At 38.6% G+C, this 19,681-nt stretch overlaps 1 protein-coding gene and 1 pseudogene across 1 annotated transcript; both read left to right on the top strand.

Annotated features, from left to right (window-relative positions):
* Positions 1 to 5,603: 5,603 nt before the first annotated feature.
* On the top strand, positions 5,604 to 7,199 carry LOC148698476 (cytochrome P450 714C2-like). Its single transcript, XM_088678206.1, has 3 exons — positions 5,604 to 5,845; positions 6,309 to 6,462; positions 6,774 to 7,199. The coding sequence occupies exons 1-3, from the start codon at positions 5,604 to 5,606 to the stop codon at positions 7,197 to 7,199; spliced, it is 822 nt and encodes a 273-aa protein (XP_088534332.1).
* A 7,084-nt stretch (positions 7,200 to 14,283) lies between these two features.
* LOC148698477 (cytochrome P450 714C2-like) lies at positions 14,284 to 18,742 on the top strand (annotated as a pseudogene).
* The last annotated feature ends 939 nt before the right edge of the window (positions 18,743 to 19,681 follow it).

Raw genomic sequence — 19,681 nt, forward strand, 5'->3', positions numbered from 1 at the left:
AAAGTTGTCAAATGAGCTTTCTTGGGTATGAAGTTAGTAAAATAGAGTTTTTCATGCAAGATGGTGTGCGTGGTTGCACTATTTGCCAGACAACTAACTTCCCCACTAGACATACCTAGAAATAAATTGATTGAATTGGTCACATGCATAGATATAAGTCTATTCATTCAAATAAGCAATTCGAGACAATAATATCCATTCAAATAACAATCCATAATTCAAAACAAACCAAAACCAAACAAATTATTCCAAATGCTTAGGAAAATTGTTCAAAATTAAACCATAAACCTAGCAAAATAGGGGGTAGGGCCGGCCACTCCTAGTGGGTTCGACCACTAGGGGTAAACACCCTAAAAACATGTCAAATTGAGCTTCACGTCTTGAACCCACTTTAGATAGTTTTTTCCAGAGACTTCTAGAGCAAAGAAATCAAGTTTGTTCATGTTCAACATGTCCCTAAAACAGAGGAAAAAAAACGTGAGTAGTCACATGGTAAGCCATAGACATATATCGTAGAACATATAGGTTCTATAAACATGTATTGGTTTAATTTATGCATGAAAACTACAGGTTTCATGTGGTATGTTTTGAATGAAAACTTCGGGTTTCAAAGGCACTAAATTTGAAACTGCAGGTTCAATTTAGTTTTATGAACAATTAGTTCATAATGAGAGGTTCCTGCAAGAAACACAGAATGCAATACACTAATTTGAATATAGTGGATATAAGGTTCTTCGGGAACTCAAGTGTGAGAGTTTCATTACTATGAAAGTATGTGACGGTTCAAAGTATAAAAATAAATTATTGAATCGTTAATGTCCAAAAGTGATCTTCAAGTCAATAATTTTGGATTCATTATCAGATTAATGGACTGCATATCACTTTTAATTAATTCAATAAATCGGGCCATACGGGGTTGATTGTAGAAGCTAGATAAGATTAAAATAATATTATTAGATCGAAAATATAGCCCCAAAATAATTTGGGCTTGGTGTCGTGGGTAAAAGACACGGGTTGGGTGCCTTAAGTATAAGGCAAGGCCCAAAAAAAGGACCTCGAGTCATGGCTGCAGGCCACGGGGTGGAAGAAATCCCCCAGCCGTAGCTGGGTTTTCATTTGGGCCGAAGGAGGGTGCATGGGACAAGGCCTAGCAGGAGCTAACTTTATGGGTGATGCATGGGAGGACAAAAACCTAGCCCTGTAGGCTGGCATGTGGGTTCGAGTGAAGGCCCAGCCTTAAAAAGGCTGGTGTCATGGCTGTGGGCCAATGCAGCAGGATGGCCATGGGACTTCAGGTCCTGCCGAGGTGAGTGCCAGGCCGAGGCCTGGTGGCTACTTCCACAGTGATGGTGCGGTGGTATGCCGTACCATGTCCAATCCCATTTTTTTTCTTTTCTTTTTTCAAAAATCCCTTAGGGTTTAGGAAAAACCCTAAATATGCTTCTAATTTTTCTATATAGTTTGACTCACAAATTTCACATAACAATTTAATTGTGCGATGCATGAAACAAATATATATATTGACAAATATATAAACATATACATTATATATATCAAAAGGAAAATATAAACAGAAAGGGGTTCATGCATCATGGAGAATGTTTTCATGCTTCGTGGACGTTTCAAATATCTTCTTTTATTTTAAGCGTACTTGATTAGCAGAAAACGAATAAGCCCTTGAATTTGGTGGATGACAGCCTCCTCCTACGATGCGTCAATTCCTCAGCTTCAGGTAACAGCGTGCCAATAATGTGTTGTAGGCCTATTTGATTGAATGATCTAGGGTTCAGAGAGAGAAAGGGGAGCCGGCCACAATAAGAGAGAAGAGAGATGGATTTAATTGTGCGGTGTGTTTGATTCACCCCATTGTGCCTTTATTTATAGTAGTAGGATAGGTAAAAACCTTTCCCTTTAGGATTACAATATTTAATAGGTAATCTAGTCCTAATATGAATATAAGATACTCTCTCATATCTCCTAGGATTTACGCTCTTAAGTTTGAGTGCAATTATTAATTCATACCTTATTTATAGAACACTACAACGTTTATATGTATCTAATATAAAGATAAATTACAATTTACACTCTTAAGTTTGAGTGCAATTGTTTATTCTACCTTATTTTTAAAACACTACAAAGTCATACACAAAGTTGTAGTTACAATGTCATACCTTCGTTAGTCAATTCGTCAACGTTTAGATTTTCATTATATTAAGTACATATTTTCACATAAATTATATCTGACTTTTAGATGATTAATACATGTAAACATTGTACCCATTTGTAAATTTCTTAAAATATTTTCTTTTTTACATGTGAAAAGATTTAACTAACCCTAGCTAGATAATAGAGAGAAAAAAACGTCACACATGATATAATTGCAACTCGAACAAAGAAGTCAAATTTCCGCTTGAGAATTTGAAAACTTAATATATGAACTTGTCTAATAGGTGAATATTAACATTATAAGTTATAACTGGAAGATATCAAGCATTATAATGCTAATTCCAATATTATTTTGATCAAAGAGAGACTTTGGATGCAGTCATTAGCTAGCTATCAATGTTTTTTAGCTGAAACCTTATTGACACACCCCAATCCAAAAATTGGGGTGTGTTGGCCATCATGTGAGGTGACATAGCCAAGTGCGCAATGTGGAAGTAATAGAGAGGAAAACAAGGAAGTAAAGTCGACAAGATAATTTACAATAAAAAGATCAGTGAGTGATAGTGACAACATGGAAGGAAAAAGGCAAAGTAGAAGTTCAAGTATCCTAGGTGCAATCCAGAAAAAACAAACACTACACAAGTGATAACTAGAAAGTCCTACATGGAGGGTGCTCTGTTAGAAATGCCACGATGCCTCTTTCGTCACCCACGTCCTCGCTACCTACAACTTGGAGGGGCGCAAAACAGAAAACGTGAGTGGGCAAAAAAAAAAGCTTTTCAAAATCATTTGATTCTCAAAAGTTATAACCCCTCTCTGTAACACCCGTATACTTTCCAAAAAATATTATACGTACTCGTATATCAAATCATGCTAAAAACGATAAAGCTCAAATATGCCATGCCAGAATATGCTGCGTCAGAATATCCAAACAAATAGTATAAGCATCAAGCAGGTGAGATAAAACAAATCATAATATGCCAGTAATATCAGTACGTCAGCCAGAGTCACCTAAAGTGACATGTATGGTTGAAACTATACCTCCTCAACCACTATCCTACACACAAGTCGGAACCACCTATAGTGGTCTGTACGACAGGCTAGTGTATATAAATACGCTCAGTGCTACGATCACGTGAAGGCTGTACGATGTATCGCGGGTCACCTATGAGTCAGAACCTCATATAGTGGTCTGTACGACAGGCTGGCACCTACCTTGGATCCAAGATGAGCATACGGTGCGGGAGGTGAACGATCACGTAAAGGCTAGGCCCTACTCTGGTAGAGCACAATCACCAAGGTGCAGGAATATAAGCTATAACTCAATCTCATCAACACCACATCTATCACTAACAATATACTCACCTGACTTACCTGAGCGTCCGCGGCACCAAAGCATAACCAACACAATCACAATAATAATAATGATGATGTTCGACATGGCATTTCAATTATAAAACCATTAAAACGTAATTTCTGGAAAGATACCAATCAATAAATATATACTGAAAACAAAAGCCCACTCACTGATACGTAAAAGGATCACAAGCCCCGAGCCTCGCGTGGCTGCGCTCGTCCTCCGGATAGTCCTCACCTATATGTGAAACAACTATATAAACGTCAAATTAATGCACATAACCAACCTTAGGTAATAACTTCTCATACATTGCTTAAATGGGGTGTTTGAATATATCAATGTGCTCTACTCAACCTCACGAACATCCCTATATTTTTAAAATAATTTTCTGACCTCCCACGCTCTGCCACGCGCCTGGTAAGCGTGCGAAACCTTAATGGCGTGAGGGAATATTCCATTAAAACCCTAGCAAACGTTAACAGTCGTTACCTAACGCCGTTAGAATATTCCGTTAACTCTGACAGAATATTCTCCTCCTTTTCCGGTGAGCCTCGCCGACCATCGCCGTCAGTGCCGCCGTCTGCAACTCAAATTTCATCGAAAACTAGGAAAAACTTCAAACCTTAATATCTTCTTCATTTCTCAACCAAATTCCATGAAATTTGAAACAAAATGAAGCTTACAACGAGTAGAACAAAACCTTACCACTTTGGGGACCTAAAACAAATGGAATCTCACTAGAGAAACATCGATAATCCGGCCAAACCTGCAACTCGACGAACTCGAGCTTCCCGATGTCCAAAACACGTAAAAATTACTCCCCAAGCTTCGTGAAGACGTCCTAAAGCTTCCTAGAACCTTAAAAACTTCTAAAAACCTCACGATCACGTGTGCATAAACAGCGGGTTCTCGGGTTTTCGAATGTCTCACGTCCTAAAAATGGTATGGATGAGTTCCTGGGCTTGCAAGGAATCCAAAACTAACCTTTAAACCTTCGATCCGTGCGTGGAAAGTTAGTTTGAAGTTCGTCCGTACGATGAGGAAGAAAAATGGAAGAAAGTTCGAGAAAGAAGGGAGAGAAAGGTCCATGAGAAAGAGATGGGTGTATGTGAGTGTGTGGTCCAGATGGCAACCCACTAACCAAAAACAAAACAAACCAAACACCCTACAACGCAAATTAACATCCAAGGGCAAAATCGTCATTTCACACCTACGGTACAAATGATTCGGGACGGGCTGTCACACTTATTGGTTACATTAATGTAATAATGTATTTGTACGTAGGTCACTATATTTTTTTAAATTAAAAATTGAAGTTTTTAGTTGTTTATACTATTGAGATTTTAAATAAAACCCAATATTTGTGATATTAAAAATATTAAAATTTTATTCTCTCCAATATATTTTGTCTGTGTCTGTGTGTGTGTGTGTGTGTGTAAACATGGGTACAATCCTCAAAATTAACAAAAAAATTATTATACCAAAACATGGGTACATTCTTCAAAACCACAACAACAACAACAACAACAAAAGAAGAAAAAAAAAAAAAAAAAAAAAAAAAAAGATATCAAGCTTAATAACGTTAGTAAATTTCTTCGATTAAAATTGACATGGATACATTTTTAAATCAACAAAAAAGAATGTACCCATATAAGTTTAAAATTGGATTAAAAAAATGAACGGATTTTATCTATAAAAAAAAAAAAAGGTACATTTTATATATAATAAATTGGTATATTTAAGAATGGGTACATTAAGATTACAATTTTGAAAATCCTTTCTATAAAAAACTACAAACTTATTCTATTTTTTTTTTTTTTTTTTTTTTGGAAATATTTTGAATTGATAATTAATTAGGAGTTTAATAAAGTTGTGAATATTAAAATCTTAAATCAATTACTAATTTTTATTTTAAACAATTTTGTGACTAACATGTAAATTCATATTATATTAATACTACGGACTTCGATGAAAATTGGAAAACTAATATGATTTCAGTCAATAAGCATTAGTAACTAGGGACTAGATACTAATTTTTTCTATTATAAATTATACGTGCAATTTTTTTTTTCCCAAGGGCATGGTGCACATGATGGTGGAGTCTACAACCTCAATGCTGAGAACTTGGGAAAGTAAAATCGAAAGCCATGGAGGAATTGCAGAAATTCGAGTTGATGAGTATTTGAGTAACTTAGCTGCAGATATAATCTCAAGAGCTTGTTTTCAGAGGAATTATCATCAAGGAGAAGAAATATTCCTAAAACTTAGGAATCGAAGAAACCTTCTGTGCAAGGAACTCATGACGGGGATTCCAGGCCTAAGGTATGATATAATCACATATGATCTAATTCATATAATAAAACATTCTCTTTCTTAATTCATATAATATTACAGTCTAGTTGTATTAGTTTTTCTCCACTTTTTAAATGAGAGATTTCATGTTCGACAATCATAAATGGTATTTTCGATACCTAATTAAGGCTGATCAGTTACTGTTTTCCTCAATATTTTTGTTATACAATCAGAAAAAATAAAATAAAAAATAAAAAATAAAAAGTTCAAGTAGATACTAGAATGCTTTATATAAGAAACACTAATTCCTCCACTTAAAAAAATATTAATTTTTGAGAAAAAAAATTTTTTACATGACCATCTAGTTGAATGGTACCAATCTCTATTTTATTAGAAGAGGTCATAGGTTTAAATCTCATGAACCACAACAACAACAACAACTGAATAGGAATAACAACATACATTTCATATGATGAAAATACATAACTGCAAGAATCTGGATTGATGTTACTACTGCCCTTGCAACATCATGGAGCTTGATGTTACTAGCAGCACATCCAGATTGGCAAGCTCGTGTTCGGGCTGAGGTGCTCGAAATCTGTGGGAATAAGCCTCCAGACGCAGATATGCTCCAAAGCATGAAAGTGGTATGCATTATGCTTCATGATAATGTTAATTACCAATCCATAAAAGATATCATTATTGCAAGTTCACATGGTAATTAAGACGATTTTCATTGCTTGCGTAATTTTCCACTGCCAGACTTATGCTGCCAAATAATGTTCAAGGATTTTATGCGGTGAAACCTAAGAAATCAATATGATGAAATTGTACTAGGCAGAAAAACATGGTCTGGGAGTATGATATATTAAGCTTTAAGATAGTTACAAGAAACATACCTGTCTAAAATTAAATGTTAATTACCAATTTACCACCTTTTCATTTGCATTTGTTGCAGCTAAAAATGGTGATCCAGGAGGTATTGCGTCTCTATCCATTAGTACTCTTTGCATCAAGAGAGGCCTTTGAGACTATCAAATTCAAAAACATTGTGATTCCGAAAGGTTGTCACCTTCAAATACCAATCACCTATCTACACCAGAACCCCGACATATGGGGACCGGATGCGCACAAGTTCAACCCAGAAAGATTTTCCAATGGTATTCTCGAAGCTTGCCAGCCTCCGCAAGCCTACATGCCATTTGGAATGGGTCCTAATATTTGTGTTGGCCAACACTTAGCTATGGCAGAAGTCAAGGTGATTCTTGCATTAAGTCTATCTAAGTTTTGCTTTTCCCTCTCACCCGCATATCAGCACTCCCCTGTGTATAACTTGGTTACTGTACCTGAACATGGTATTCTTCTCCATGTAAAAGGAGTGTGAATTCTTGATGTCTTTGAGAATGTCAAATTGCTTCTGTATTTTCAGATAGTGTGAATGTGCCATAGGCTTGAACAAAATCATGCAGGGGAATTATGCTGTTATCAACTTGTTAAATAATCTGTCACTGGAACAAATTCTGCAGTGAACCATATGCTAAATTGCTTATGTATTTTTTATCATTTAAGTTCTGTTTCCTACGGTCGTCTGCCGTGAGATTTGAGATCAAGACATTATCCTAACAAAATCAATGCCCACCGCTTTAACCCAAGGTGTATGCTTGTGCCCGTTCTTGTGAAACCATACCGTGAACCCTTTTGCAGAACAATCTTAGAACTAGGTTCACTCACTATAGCAACACACTTCCTTGGATGCAAGACCCCACAATGAGCCTCACGGGCTGCCATATGCCTCCACCCACCGCGGTAGCTGTGGTTCGACGGCCAAATTTCTGATTTCGAAAGGGCATTTACCTGGAATAGACATTATTTTTACACATGATCAGATTCTTGTCGGAAAACAACGAAGAAGTTTTAGGTGGGCTAATGCTTAGCGGGTTGATTTGCCACCTACGATGGGATATGCTGACTTGGGTTTTGGGGATATTTTCCCCTGGGGTGATAGGTTACGTTTTGGTGGCATCCGTTGTCACCAGAAGTGGCCATAAATGGTTGAGAACTTGTCATTGCAAATTTCCGCTGTCCTTTGTGCATCTGTAAAACAATCAACACCTTTAATTAAGGACCAAAAGCCTCACATGCCCACGATGGGAGGGGGGGAAGGGGAAGGTTTGGCCAATGGATCTCTGGTGACTAAGTTAGTTTCTTTAAAAAGAGTAAGTGTTTATGGCTTTTTGGGGTAGCAAAAGCTTACCAAAATTTGGTAGAGATGAAGGTATTTATAGGACGAGGTGGACGTCCATAAGGTTAAGGGTTTGCCTTACACATGGCAGCGTCCTATTGGCCAAGGTGTGTCATCCGTTGGATGTATAAGGAAAGAATATCCTAAGATATTAAATAGGAGAAAATATTTTGGGATAATGGTGAAAGTATCTCTAATTGATTGTAATAGGGATTCCTTACTTGATTGAATTGATCTTCAATTGGGACAGTATTAAAGATAGGATTTAGTAACTAACCCTATCTTTAACACCTTTGACTTTTTCATACCATGAGCATAGGAGATTTGAGTAGTCATAGTCAATTGCTTGGACCTTCAGCGATGATGAGCTGCGCGTGGGAGCAATTGAGGGTTTTTGCCCATTTAATGAGGGCAATCTTGTCTTTGTTGAGCAAAAGTCTATGTGTCATCTTCTGGATTTCTAAGATTATTTCTTGCTCAACAAATGCTCCCACACATGTTAGACTGCAAGCAGAAAAGGGTAGTAGGTATAGAGATCCCAAGCTTATTAGGCATGCAGAGAGTTGTTTCCCAATTTGATGTAGATTTTTCACCTTGTTTTGGAAACAGAGTCTTCATGAGAAAAAGAAGCCAATTGCCACCAAGACTTAATTAAGCATGTCTTAAGCAAAGGGCAAAATAAACCCATCCCTTAGTTTTCTTCTTTACTTACCCCTGCGAAGAGTTGATCGTCGTTGTTCTTTCTTATTCGTGTCGCACCAATGTAAGAAAAAATTAATTTTCTTTCTTCTTTATTTTTCTAAAGCCTTGGGGCTCGATGGAATGGCTCGGCAGGGGCCAAGGAAAAGATTGGGCAACCACAAGGCTATAGTACAGGTAGGGCAGCTCGTGGGAATTGTTGCAGGTTGGCGCGACTCGGCTGGCTGGCTGGGGCCCAAACTTGGCTTGGTTTGGGCCGAGGAGAATGGTGCAGGGCCGTGCTAGTAGGTTAGCTTGCATACTGGACCTTCATTTGAGAAGAAGTCTTTTTGCTACTTCTAGAAAGCCAGAAGTTTAGCTGCTTCCAACATCCAAGTCCAAAGATAAAGTGAAGTATCCATCTGTGGCTAAGTTTGGATCGGTTTCTAAAAGGCTTGCCACTAAGAAAAGTAGGGAAGGAAAGTTCGTCACTTGGAAAAGTGGATTCAGCTGTTAAAGAGGCGTCGAAGCATGCTCCTTCTGCTACTGCCACGTCTGTGTTGCTTGCCAAGAAGGAGGGAACTGCTTGAGTTTGATTTCTCAGTTGCCGTAGATGGAGCAGTTGAGGATGGAACTACAAAGATCGGAGTTGTTGAAGATGAAATGTCGGATAAGCAAACTGTTGAGCGCAAAGTGGCTGTTGAAGATAGGATGGCTGCTAAAGAGCCCAAGGTCATCCAAGCTACTAAATGAGTAGTCTACTTTGTTTAGCTAGTGTTGGATTTTGATGACCTTCATGCAAGTTTATCAATTTCTACAAATTTAATAAACTGCCTTCTTCACTTTACTCTATCTTTGTTTTTCTTGAAACTTTGATTGGTTAAAGCATGTTGCAAAACTTTTCATAGAACCGTTGGTTGGGCACGATGTTAGGGCGTCGAGCTGTTGAGTTCATCATGAGCTACTGCCCCCTGGCCATTTGCTACTTAGTTGGTCTTTGAGTATTCGAACATTTGAGTTGCGTGGCCTGTATCACAACATGATAAAGATCTGTGGGATATGATAATCGTTAACTAATCACATCAAAATGATTTTTTATGTGGAAATTCATAGGTAGTTTGCCCTCTTCTATTGAAGAGTAAACTCATAGGTGTCTGGAAATTAGTTTACCCTATCGCACTAGAGAGCAGACCCAGATGGGTGTCGAGGAATTAGTTTACCCTCTCGCACTAAAGAGCAGACCCAGATAGGTGTCAGGGAATCAGTTTACCCTCTCATATTAGAGAGCATGGAAGTCATTATGAGTGCAGCTGAGGAAGGCTAAATTATTGGACAATTGAAATAATCCTCAGCCTATGAGGTCTTATTCGACGATCTGCTTGTGGATTCCGCATAAAGGTGTAAATGGGGAGCGCAATGAGCTACTCCCGGACCTTTACCAAGTCTTGCGTCATCCTTAGATGTTTCGTTGTATACTCTCTTGAGGCTTGGTTGGTGGTCATCTGATAATCTAAATGGATTGCAAGCTTCTTTACCTAAGCCAGGGGCTTTTAGTAAAGCCTCGTATTTTGCACTATCGTTAGATGCTTTGAAGTTAGGAGTAACACTGACCTAATCGACCCAGCAGGGAATGGTAGAGCATTAGTTGGTGTGGCGGGAAGCCGTAGGACAAGTTTGGCACGGCTTGGAACCACTGTGCAGAATGGGTGTGGCTGGGAACTGCAATTCATTCTTGAGGTTACAAATGATCTGGTTGATCGGGACTAAGAACTTAGTGCATGCTTTGGGCGTCGAGCTCATTTTCTTTAGGGAATGGTCCCTTCACTTGCCTCTCGACTTGTTCTCGTTGTTTGACCTCTTTACATTGTCATGGGGTGTCGGAGCCTTCAACTTCCCCCGGTGGTGACCTACGAGTTTATGCTACCCTTCTTGTGTCATGCTCATTCATGTCGTGGTTGTGGTACACGTCGTTTGTTTTTAGCTGGCAAGCGGGCTGCTCGTGGTTAAGCTTGGCGTAGATTGCCAATAAAACTTGAGTTTGAGCATTTCCACTTCCATCTAGATGTGCCTCCGTTGGGGCGATGACACCTCAGTTGCCTTTGGTGGTGGTTTGCATGTCTGTGCTCCTTCTCATGGGGATTTGCTTGTCTGTGTCACGACTGCGTTACACATCGTTTGTCTTTAGCTAGCAAGCGGGCTACTTGTGACTACGCTAGGCATTGAGTTCCAGTTGAACTTGAGTTATAGTATCCTTAATTTTCTTCATGTTCCCTATGTTGCCTGCTCCAGTATAAGGTGGAAGGAACTCCCTACGAGCCATGTCCAGAGTAAACGATGCGCCTTATTTGGGTTTTGAGTGTTCATCAAAGCATGGACGTGCATTCACCGTTAGCCTTTCTGAGAGGTGGCCACTTTCTCAACGCACTAAGGCAGGAGAAAATGTTTCCCTGAAGGCCAATAAGGGAATGCATGCAACCTGAACGCCAAGTTCATGGTTTGTTAGGCCGCTACTTGTTGTGACGCCTTTGGAAAGAATATCATCCCCAGCTTTTGTCCTTCTTAGGGACACCTCATCAAGGGTGCACTGCTTGTTGATGTGCTCGAGGAGTTGACTCGTCAAAGTAGACTCGTGCGCGAGGGCACTTGTCAAGTTCGTAGTCTGCTGGGATATGTGTGAATTGCTATTTGGAGTGGAGCAGCTTGTTTGAAGTGCATCTCCGTGATTGATGGAAGTGTAGTGGACATCAAGCGTGAAATTCGAGTTTCAACGAGCCAAATCAGGATAAAACAGGTCAAAAACACCGAAAACAGGTCTGAAACATAGAAAAACGATTCTAGAAAATGGTTGCCACAGCCGGTCTGGGCGCACAAAGGTATTGATCCAAGTTCTTGGGTTGGGCTAACCCACGTGGCTGCAAGTTGGAGCATATGGACTTGCGAATGGGGGCCTACTGAATTGGCGCGCGCTAAACTTCTCTAAAATGGTTTTCTGCATGAGCCAGTGCCTTAACCTGCTTTGGATGCTTGCTTTTGGACTTCGACCAACTCCTAGCATTCCTAAGGCTCGCGGCTTGAGCCGCATTAGGGAAATTTCTGCAATATTTCTCCATGGGCCTTATGGTCCCAAGCTTCGCTGTTGCACTAGTGGATACCATGCTTCCACATAATGGGCCTCCTCATTTGGGCTTCATCTGTCTGCGTGTGACACCAGCTCGGGCTGGGTTTTGATTGGCTGCAGAAAGTAAGCCATGCCAGTGGCAATGGGTGGTGGCAGCCACCAGTGCTCCGTGATTCGCTGTGTGGGTGAAAACCCAAGTTTGTAGGGAACACCGTTCTTCGTGGTTTCAAAATTCCCGTCATCGTATTTCTTCCTCAGGGCTACTCAAAGAATTTATATAAAAATTCTAGGAATAGGATTATATGGAAAAAATTACGTTTAAACGAAAAATTCGAAACGTTAAATGTGAGAGTCTTCTTCGAGCGTTTGAATAAAACACTAAATGAAAGCACCAATTTATCGGTGTAAATTTCTACCGTCCTTTGCTTTGACGAAAATATACCAGCAAAACAATCAACACCTTTGATCAATGACCAAAAGCCCCATGCACCCACAATGAGTTAGGGAAGCGGGAAGAGGGGAGGCTTGACCAATGGATTTCCGATGCATAAGTTAATTTCTCTAAAAAGAGTAAGTGTTTTGGGTTTTTGGGGGTAGTAAAAGTTTACCAAAATTTGGTGGAGATTGATGTATTTGTAGGAGGAGGTGGCCGTCCATAGGGTTAGGGTTTTGCCTTACACATGGCGGCATCCTATTGGCCAAGCTGTGTCATTCGTTGGATAAATGAGGAAAGAATATTCCCAATATATTAATTAGGAGAAAATATCTTGAGATAATGGTGCAAGTATCCCTAATTGATTGTGATGAGATTCCTTACTTGATTGAGTTGATCTTCAATTGAGAATGTATTAAAAATAGGATTTAGTAATTAACCCTATTTTTAATACTTTTGACTTTTCCATGCCAAGAGCAGGGGAGCTTTGAGCAGTCGTTGTCAGTTGTTTGGACCTTCAAAGATGATGAGCTGCACATGGGAGCAGTTGACGGTCATGCCCATTTAAAAAGGGTAATCTTGTCTTTCTTGAGAAAAAATCCACGTGTTGTCTCGAATTATTTTTTACTCCACATAACTCATGTACTTGGGCTCTACCCAACTCAAAATTAGATTGAAAAGATCAATTTAAATTTAAAATTACAAAAATTTCATTAACTCCACCGAAAAAAAAAAAAAAATATGACGAAATTCAATTACATAACAGTGGTTGCTGGTGGTGATTTACATGATTATTTTTTTAGGAAAACTAATGGAAATGGCTTGAAAACTTTGAGTTTTAACGATAAGGAAAAAATAAAGGGTAAATTTTTAGTGTAAAAATGTGGTTTTTCATTAAAGTGAACAATATCGAGAGTTTTTCATTAAAGCTCTTTTTTTTTTCCCCCATCTACAGTTTGCTGCAACCTTATTCTATGATTAAATTCCAAGCATCCAATCTGCTGCATCCTCTCCTTCCATTTTTTTTTTTAATTACCCTTTTGCATTTTATTTTTGGGTAACTGACTGTAGCAAGTTACAGTCAAAACTCCTTCAACTTTTATTAAAACAGCAAACTCAAATTTACAAGCAAACTAAAGGTCCAACTTAAAAGTATACACAACCAGAAAATGGCCAAAACCAACACCAAAAATACGAAAGAAGGCCCAACAATAGTAAAGCCCAAAAAACACACAACAGCCTATAAGCTTCTACTGAAGTCCCTCCACCGACAGAGATCCAAGCCAGCCAACTCAAAACATCAACCACCATTGAGTAACCCTGCCTCAGACACCACCGCCAACCCCGAACAACAACTAGATCACAATCATTAACAATAAATAGCTGGCACCAAAAAGAGATTAGCCAACTACCAGTAAGAAGCTCGGGAAAACCCACGAGCAACACTGCCGAAAACGAGAGACAGCAATGAGAATGTGGTGGTGTGGGAAACACCCGAGCTAGGAAAAACATCCCAGCTCTACACATGAACTCAATAGGAAATATGGCTAAAGATCGGACTGAGGAAGAGATGGGGAGAGGTATACTGACTGGAATTGAAGAAGAGGACAAGCCGAAGAGAAAAGAAGGGAGAAACATCAATAGAAACGAAAAGAAAAGAAGAAGAAGAAAAGAGGAAAGAGGAAAGAGGATATGGCAACCGACCCCAGCCGAAGCTAGGGCCGGTACCACCGAAGGAATGGAGAAAGGAAAGGCTCACACAAATGGCGAGAAGGGCTCTCAATCTAGAGAGAAAAGCTCTCACTTTTGGAGAGAAGCGTTACCCTTTTGCAGTTATGTATGCTAATTTTAAATTCACATATATTTGAGTCATATACCCGTACGACACCAGAGTGGACTTCGATTATATAAACTCCCAACTCTCAAGTAATTTATGGGTAACAAATCTAATAGTTAGACATAGAGAGGACCAAGAGAGGATCAGTGGTAGGAACAAAATGGAAGGAGAGGTCGGAGGAGTGGCAGCACCGAAGATCATACTATCAGTACTTGTAGGTGGGTTTCTGGTCTTGTTTTTCTATCTGTGTGAACTTGTGGTTTTCAGGCCTAAACGGCTGAGATCAAGGCTCCAAAAGCAAGGATTTAGAGGGCCTCCTCCTTCATTTCTTCTGGGAAACCTCACTGCAATAAAAATCAAGATCAAAAGCAAGAGCCAGGCCGACACCAACTGAGACTGTTAATCGTGATGGCGTTGATGTAGCAGCGTCTATTTCTCATGAATGGCCTTCAAAAGTCTTCCCCCTACATAGAGCCCTGGACAAAAGAATATGGTACGTACTACGTAGGTACTCTCTTCCATATAATTCTACATCCAATGATCTAAATGATTTGTCTATCTTTTTTTCTTGAAAATGTTGAAATATTAGTTCTCTTCGTGAAATAAATATACCAACTGAAGAAAGTTAAGATTCTACTATAAAACGAATTAGTAATAAGGGGAATAACTCAACTACTGACAAACATATACAAAATCTCTCATTTCCCAATTATGAGATTCAATCTCAACATCAACACACTATTTCTAACATATATAAACCTTTTTCTTCTATTTTTTTCTACTTCAATGGGGAAAAGCAATCGAGGAAGGTGTACTAGGCTTTTTTTTTTAAGACTTATTTTCTCTCAATGATAAAATAGGAAATTTAGAAAAAAAAATTTCTTCTTGTTGTAGGGTTTCAATACAATATCTCTTACTTAATACCTTCTAATTTGGAAGATAGTTACGACCTGTTATGTATTGCTGGCAGGGCCAACATTCATGTTTGCAGCTGCACACGTACAAAAACCATATGTAACAGATGTGGAGTTGCTGAAGCAAATCTTTGTTCTTAGGGAACACGACTGGGATTTCCAGGGTTATTGTGCCACTGTTGGGTGAAGGCCTTACATCATCAAATGGTTCAAGCTGGGCCCACCAAAGAAAAGTGATTGCTCCTGAATTGTATTTGGATAAGGTTAAGGTATATCATCTAACAGTAATTTTTTTTTTTTTTTTTTCACGTTTTTATAAGCTCGAAATGATTTCAGGAATTTGGATACAATATTTACATTTATGTAAAAGGTATATGATAGTTTGCACTCTCAAGTTTAACAGCAGTATCATACTTCATCTTCAAAACACTGTAATGTTATATACGAAATTATGTTGTAGTTGCAATGTCATACATCTGTGATCAGATGGTTATTATATTAAATAGATATATTCGCATAAGTTATATATGATCGTTGGAATTCGTCTTCGGTGAAAAGATTTTGAACAAACGATATTATCCACACTAAGGGGAAGGGGGGTGAGCTAAGTCTCACAATGAGTTAGCAATAATGTGGTTCAAATTCGTCTTTGTTAAGAATCGAACCTAAAACCTCTTCCTTATAAATGAAGAAGAATACCTTTATTTTGAGAATTTGAAATCTTAATATGTGAACTTGTCTAATAGGAGAATATTAACATTATAAATATAACTAGAAGAAATCGAGCATTATAATGTTAATTCATGTATGCCTTTAATTCAGTTATAAATCATCACTGCAATTCTTTTTTCCAAGGGCATGGTGAACATAATGGTGGCGTCTACAATCTCAATGCTAAGAACTTGGGAAAGTGAAATCGAAAGCCATGGAGGAATTGCAGAAATTAGAGTTAATGAACATTTGAGTAACTTATCTTCAGATATAATCTCAAGAGCTTGTTTTAAGAGGAATTATCGTCAAGGAGAAGAAATATTCCTAAAATTTAGGCTCTAAGAGCAGTTCCACCGTGGTGTTTAGCCCGGTGGACAAGTGATGGAACAGTGCCAGATAGCCCGGCCTTGATGCTCCAGCATGTGCCAGCCTGGGGGAGAGGCCTGACATGAGTTGCCAGTCCCAAAGCCCGAAGGCAACCTGACGCCTAGACGTCAGCCACTTTTTTTATTTTTTTCTGTCAGGCCTCGAACTCCTCCAACATCGCCCCGATCTCGTCCACTATCCCCATCCTCTCCACCTCCAGCGGTGGTCACGGCAAAGGAGGATAAGGAGCTGACGGAGGATTCGAAACATGCGATTCTAGCGTCTGTGATGCGAGAGACGAAAACTGTGCAGCTGAGGATGTGGCGGTGGAGGAGAAGAAGGGGAGGAAGGATAGGTAGCAGAGTAGTGGTTGGCGAGTAGGAAGAGGGAGAGGGAGATGAGGGCGATGGCCGTAATTTTGATGCAAGTTGGAGTCTTTAGCATGTCAGTGGCGGTGGCCGCGAAGGCCGTCATGATTGGATTTGATTTTCTCAGGAATGCGAAGTAAACAACTGGAAAATTTTGAAGGGAAAACAGAGGATGGGTGTTAATGGAAATTAAGTAATTTAATTAATTAAAAATTAAATGGAAAATTAAATAATCGCGTAGTGGACTTTGCGAAATTACAAATAAAATTATTTTGTATTATTTTATAAATAAAAAAATAGAAATATTTTATTGTTAATTGTCAGGGCTATTCAGTGTAGAGGTAGAGATGCAAAATGTGGTTACTGTTCATTAAGGGCAGTTACTGTTCACTGGATGGATAGCATAGTGGATAGCCCTAGGGAGCCTCGACCACGATGGAACTGCTCTAAGAGACCCTTTGTGCAAGGAACTCATAACGAGGACAAGCTTAGGCTTAAGGTATGATAATCACATATAAACTAATTCATATTACATAACATTCTCTTCCTTGATTGAAATAGTGGCATCACTAGTAATAAAATGTAGTAGTATTAATTATTCTGCACTTCTAAATGGAAGATCTCATGTTCAACTATCATAAAGATTGGCCTAAGGCCTATTGTGTGGCTTACTCCCCATTACTCAAATATTTTTGTTATAAAAAAAAAAGGTTCTAGTACGTAGTATAAGAAATACTAATACCCCTTCACTTGAAAAAAAAAAATACTATTTTTGAAAAATATAAATTTTTACAATGACTATCTAGTTCAGTGGAGGGGTGTCAATCACCATTTTGTTAGAAGACATCCTACGTTTAAATCTCATGAACAATAGTAATTAGCATGATTTATTATAACTGCTCTTACTTGTATGGCCTTTGGATAACAACATCCATTTCATATGATGAAAATACTTAATTTCTATTGCATTTTTTGTTCTCCACATTTGTCTTTATTAAATGATTCCAGACTGTAACTTTTTTGTTGCTTGGACCATGGTGATAGACTCTTTCCTACGAAAGATAATAGAGAGAGATATGGAGATTAGAGAAAGAAATTAATTCAATGATATTAAAGGTGGTCAAACAACGTGTTGAAGCTGCATATGAGAAAGATTTAGTGCAAATGATTCTTGAGGGAGCCAAAAATTCTGCCGACAACAGTGCCCTATTACACAAGAATTTCATTGTTGATAACTGCAAGACTCTGTTCTTTGCTGGCCATGATACTACTGCCCTTGCAACATCATGGGCCTTGACGTTACTAGCAGCACATCCAGATTGGCAAGCTCGTGCTCGTGCTGAGGTGCTCGAAATCTGCCGGGATAAGCCTCTAGATGCAGATATGCTCCGAAGCATGAAAGTGGTATGCCATTATGCTTCATGTCAATGTTAATTATAAACATTTCACTGCAAGTTCGGATGGTAATTAAGACGATTTTCATAGCTCGCGTACTGCCAGATAAACATTGATGTCGTCAGACAAAACCCATAATGTTCAAGGATTTTAGGTAGAGAAGCCTAAGATAGATAGAAGAAATATACCTGCCTAAGATTAAATGTTGATTACCAATTTACCACCTTTGCATTTTGCATTTGTTGCAGCTAACAATGGTGATTCATGAGGTATTGCGTCTCTATTCGTTAGGACGCTTTGCAGCTAGAGATGCCTTTGAGACTATCACATTAACAAACATTGTGATTCCGAAGGGTTGTGTCCTTAAATACCAATAGCCTATCTACACCAGAACCCTGACATATGGGGACCGGATGCGCACAAGTTCAACCCAGAAAGATTAATTCTCAAAGCTTGCCAGCCTCCGCAAGCCCACATGCCATTTGGAATGGGTGCTAATATATGTGCTGGCCAACACTTAGCTATGACAGGACTGAAGGTGATTCTTGCATTGAGTCTATCTAAGTTTTGCTTCTCCCTCTCACCCGCATATCAGCACTCCCCTGTGTATAACTTGGCCACTGCACCAGAATATGGTATTCTTCTCCATGTAAAAAGAGTGTGAATTCTTGATGTCTTTGAGAATATGTCAAATTGCTTCTGTATTTTCAAATAGTATGAAAGTGCCATAGGCTCGAACAGATATCATTGCAGGGAAAATATGATGTTATCAACTTGTTAAATAATCTGTCAGTTGAACAAATTCTGCAGTGAACAATTTGCTAAATTGCTTATGTATTTTTTATAATATAAGTCTTATTTCCCACAGTCGTCCGCCGTGAGATTTGAGATCAAGACATTCTCCTAATCAATTTCATTCAATGAATACTTCAATTTCATTCAATGAATAATTTCAATGTAAACTTTGGTATATATACAGATACATTTCTGATAACCTTTCTATCCTTAGCTAACTTAACTAATTACAATCAAGTCCCCTAAGCAACACAACTAACTGGATACATTTGTAACAAACTATTTTATAACTGTGCAAGTATTATTTGGCTCTTTACACTCCCTCTAGCTAAGCTTGGGGTGCAGAAAATGTACCAAGAGGAAGCTTGGATTGCAGAAATCTAAATATGTGCTTAGAAAAGGATTTTGTATGAATGTCAGCTATTTGATCTTGACTCCAAACATAGAGAACCTTGACAAGATTAGCGAAGACCAACTCTCTTATGTAATGATAATCTATTTCTACATACTTTGTCCTAGCAAGAAAAACAGGGTTAGAAGCAAGAGAGATGGCTAAGATATTATCACATTAACAAGTCGAAACTCAAGATAAAGGAAAGCCAATGTCACAGAACACTTTGCAGATCTAAGTGATTTCAGTAGTTGTATGTGCCAAAGACCTATACTCAGCCTTAGTTGATAATCTAGCAACTGTGGGTTGCTTTGCGGCACTCCAACTAATGAGATTGTTATTTAGAAATACACATTAACCACTTGTGCATCATCTATCAAAGGTGCAGCATGCCCAATCTGCATTTGAATATGCAGAAAGATGTAAAGACCCTTTTTTGAACCATAAGCCATGAGTGAGATCCCTTTGCAAAATCTGAGTATCCTTTTTGCTGCCTATATGTGTTGTTCTCTTAGAGAATGCATGAATTGGCAGACTTGATTAACTACAAATGAGAGATTAGGTCTTGACCATACCTAACAATTGATCTATACTCAGTGGGATTAGTGAGAAAATGAC

Source organism: Pyrus communis, chromosome 2 (assembly GCF_041283825.1).
Source record: "Pyrus communis isolate YQ-2024b chromosome 2, ASM4128382v1, whole genome shotgun sequence".
NCBI classification, from domain to species: Eukaryota; Viridiplantae; Streptophyta; class Magnoliopsida; order Rosales; family Rosaceae; genus Pyrus; species Pyrus communis.

Coding starts and splice junctions, on each gene's coding strand:
- LOC148698476 (XM_088678206.1), top strand. CDS start 5,604: ATGGTGCACATGATGGTGGAGTCTACAACCTCAATGCTGAGAACTTGG. Junction 5,846..6,308: donor ACGGGGATTCCAGGCCTAAG/GTATGATATAAT, acceptor CATAACTGCAAG/AATCTGGATTGATGTTACTA. Junction 6,463..6,773: donor TGCTCCAAAGCATGAAAGTG/GTATGCATTATG, acceptor CATTTGTTGCAG/CTAAAAATGGTGATCCAGGA.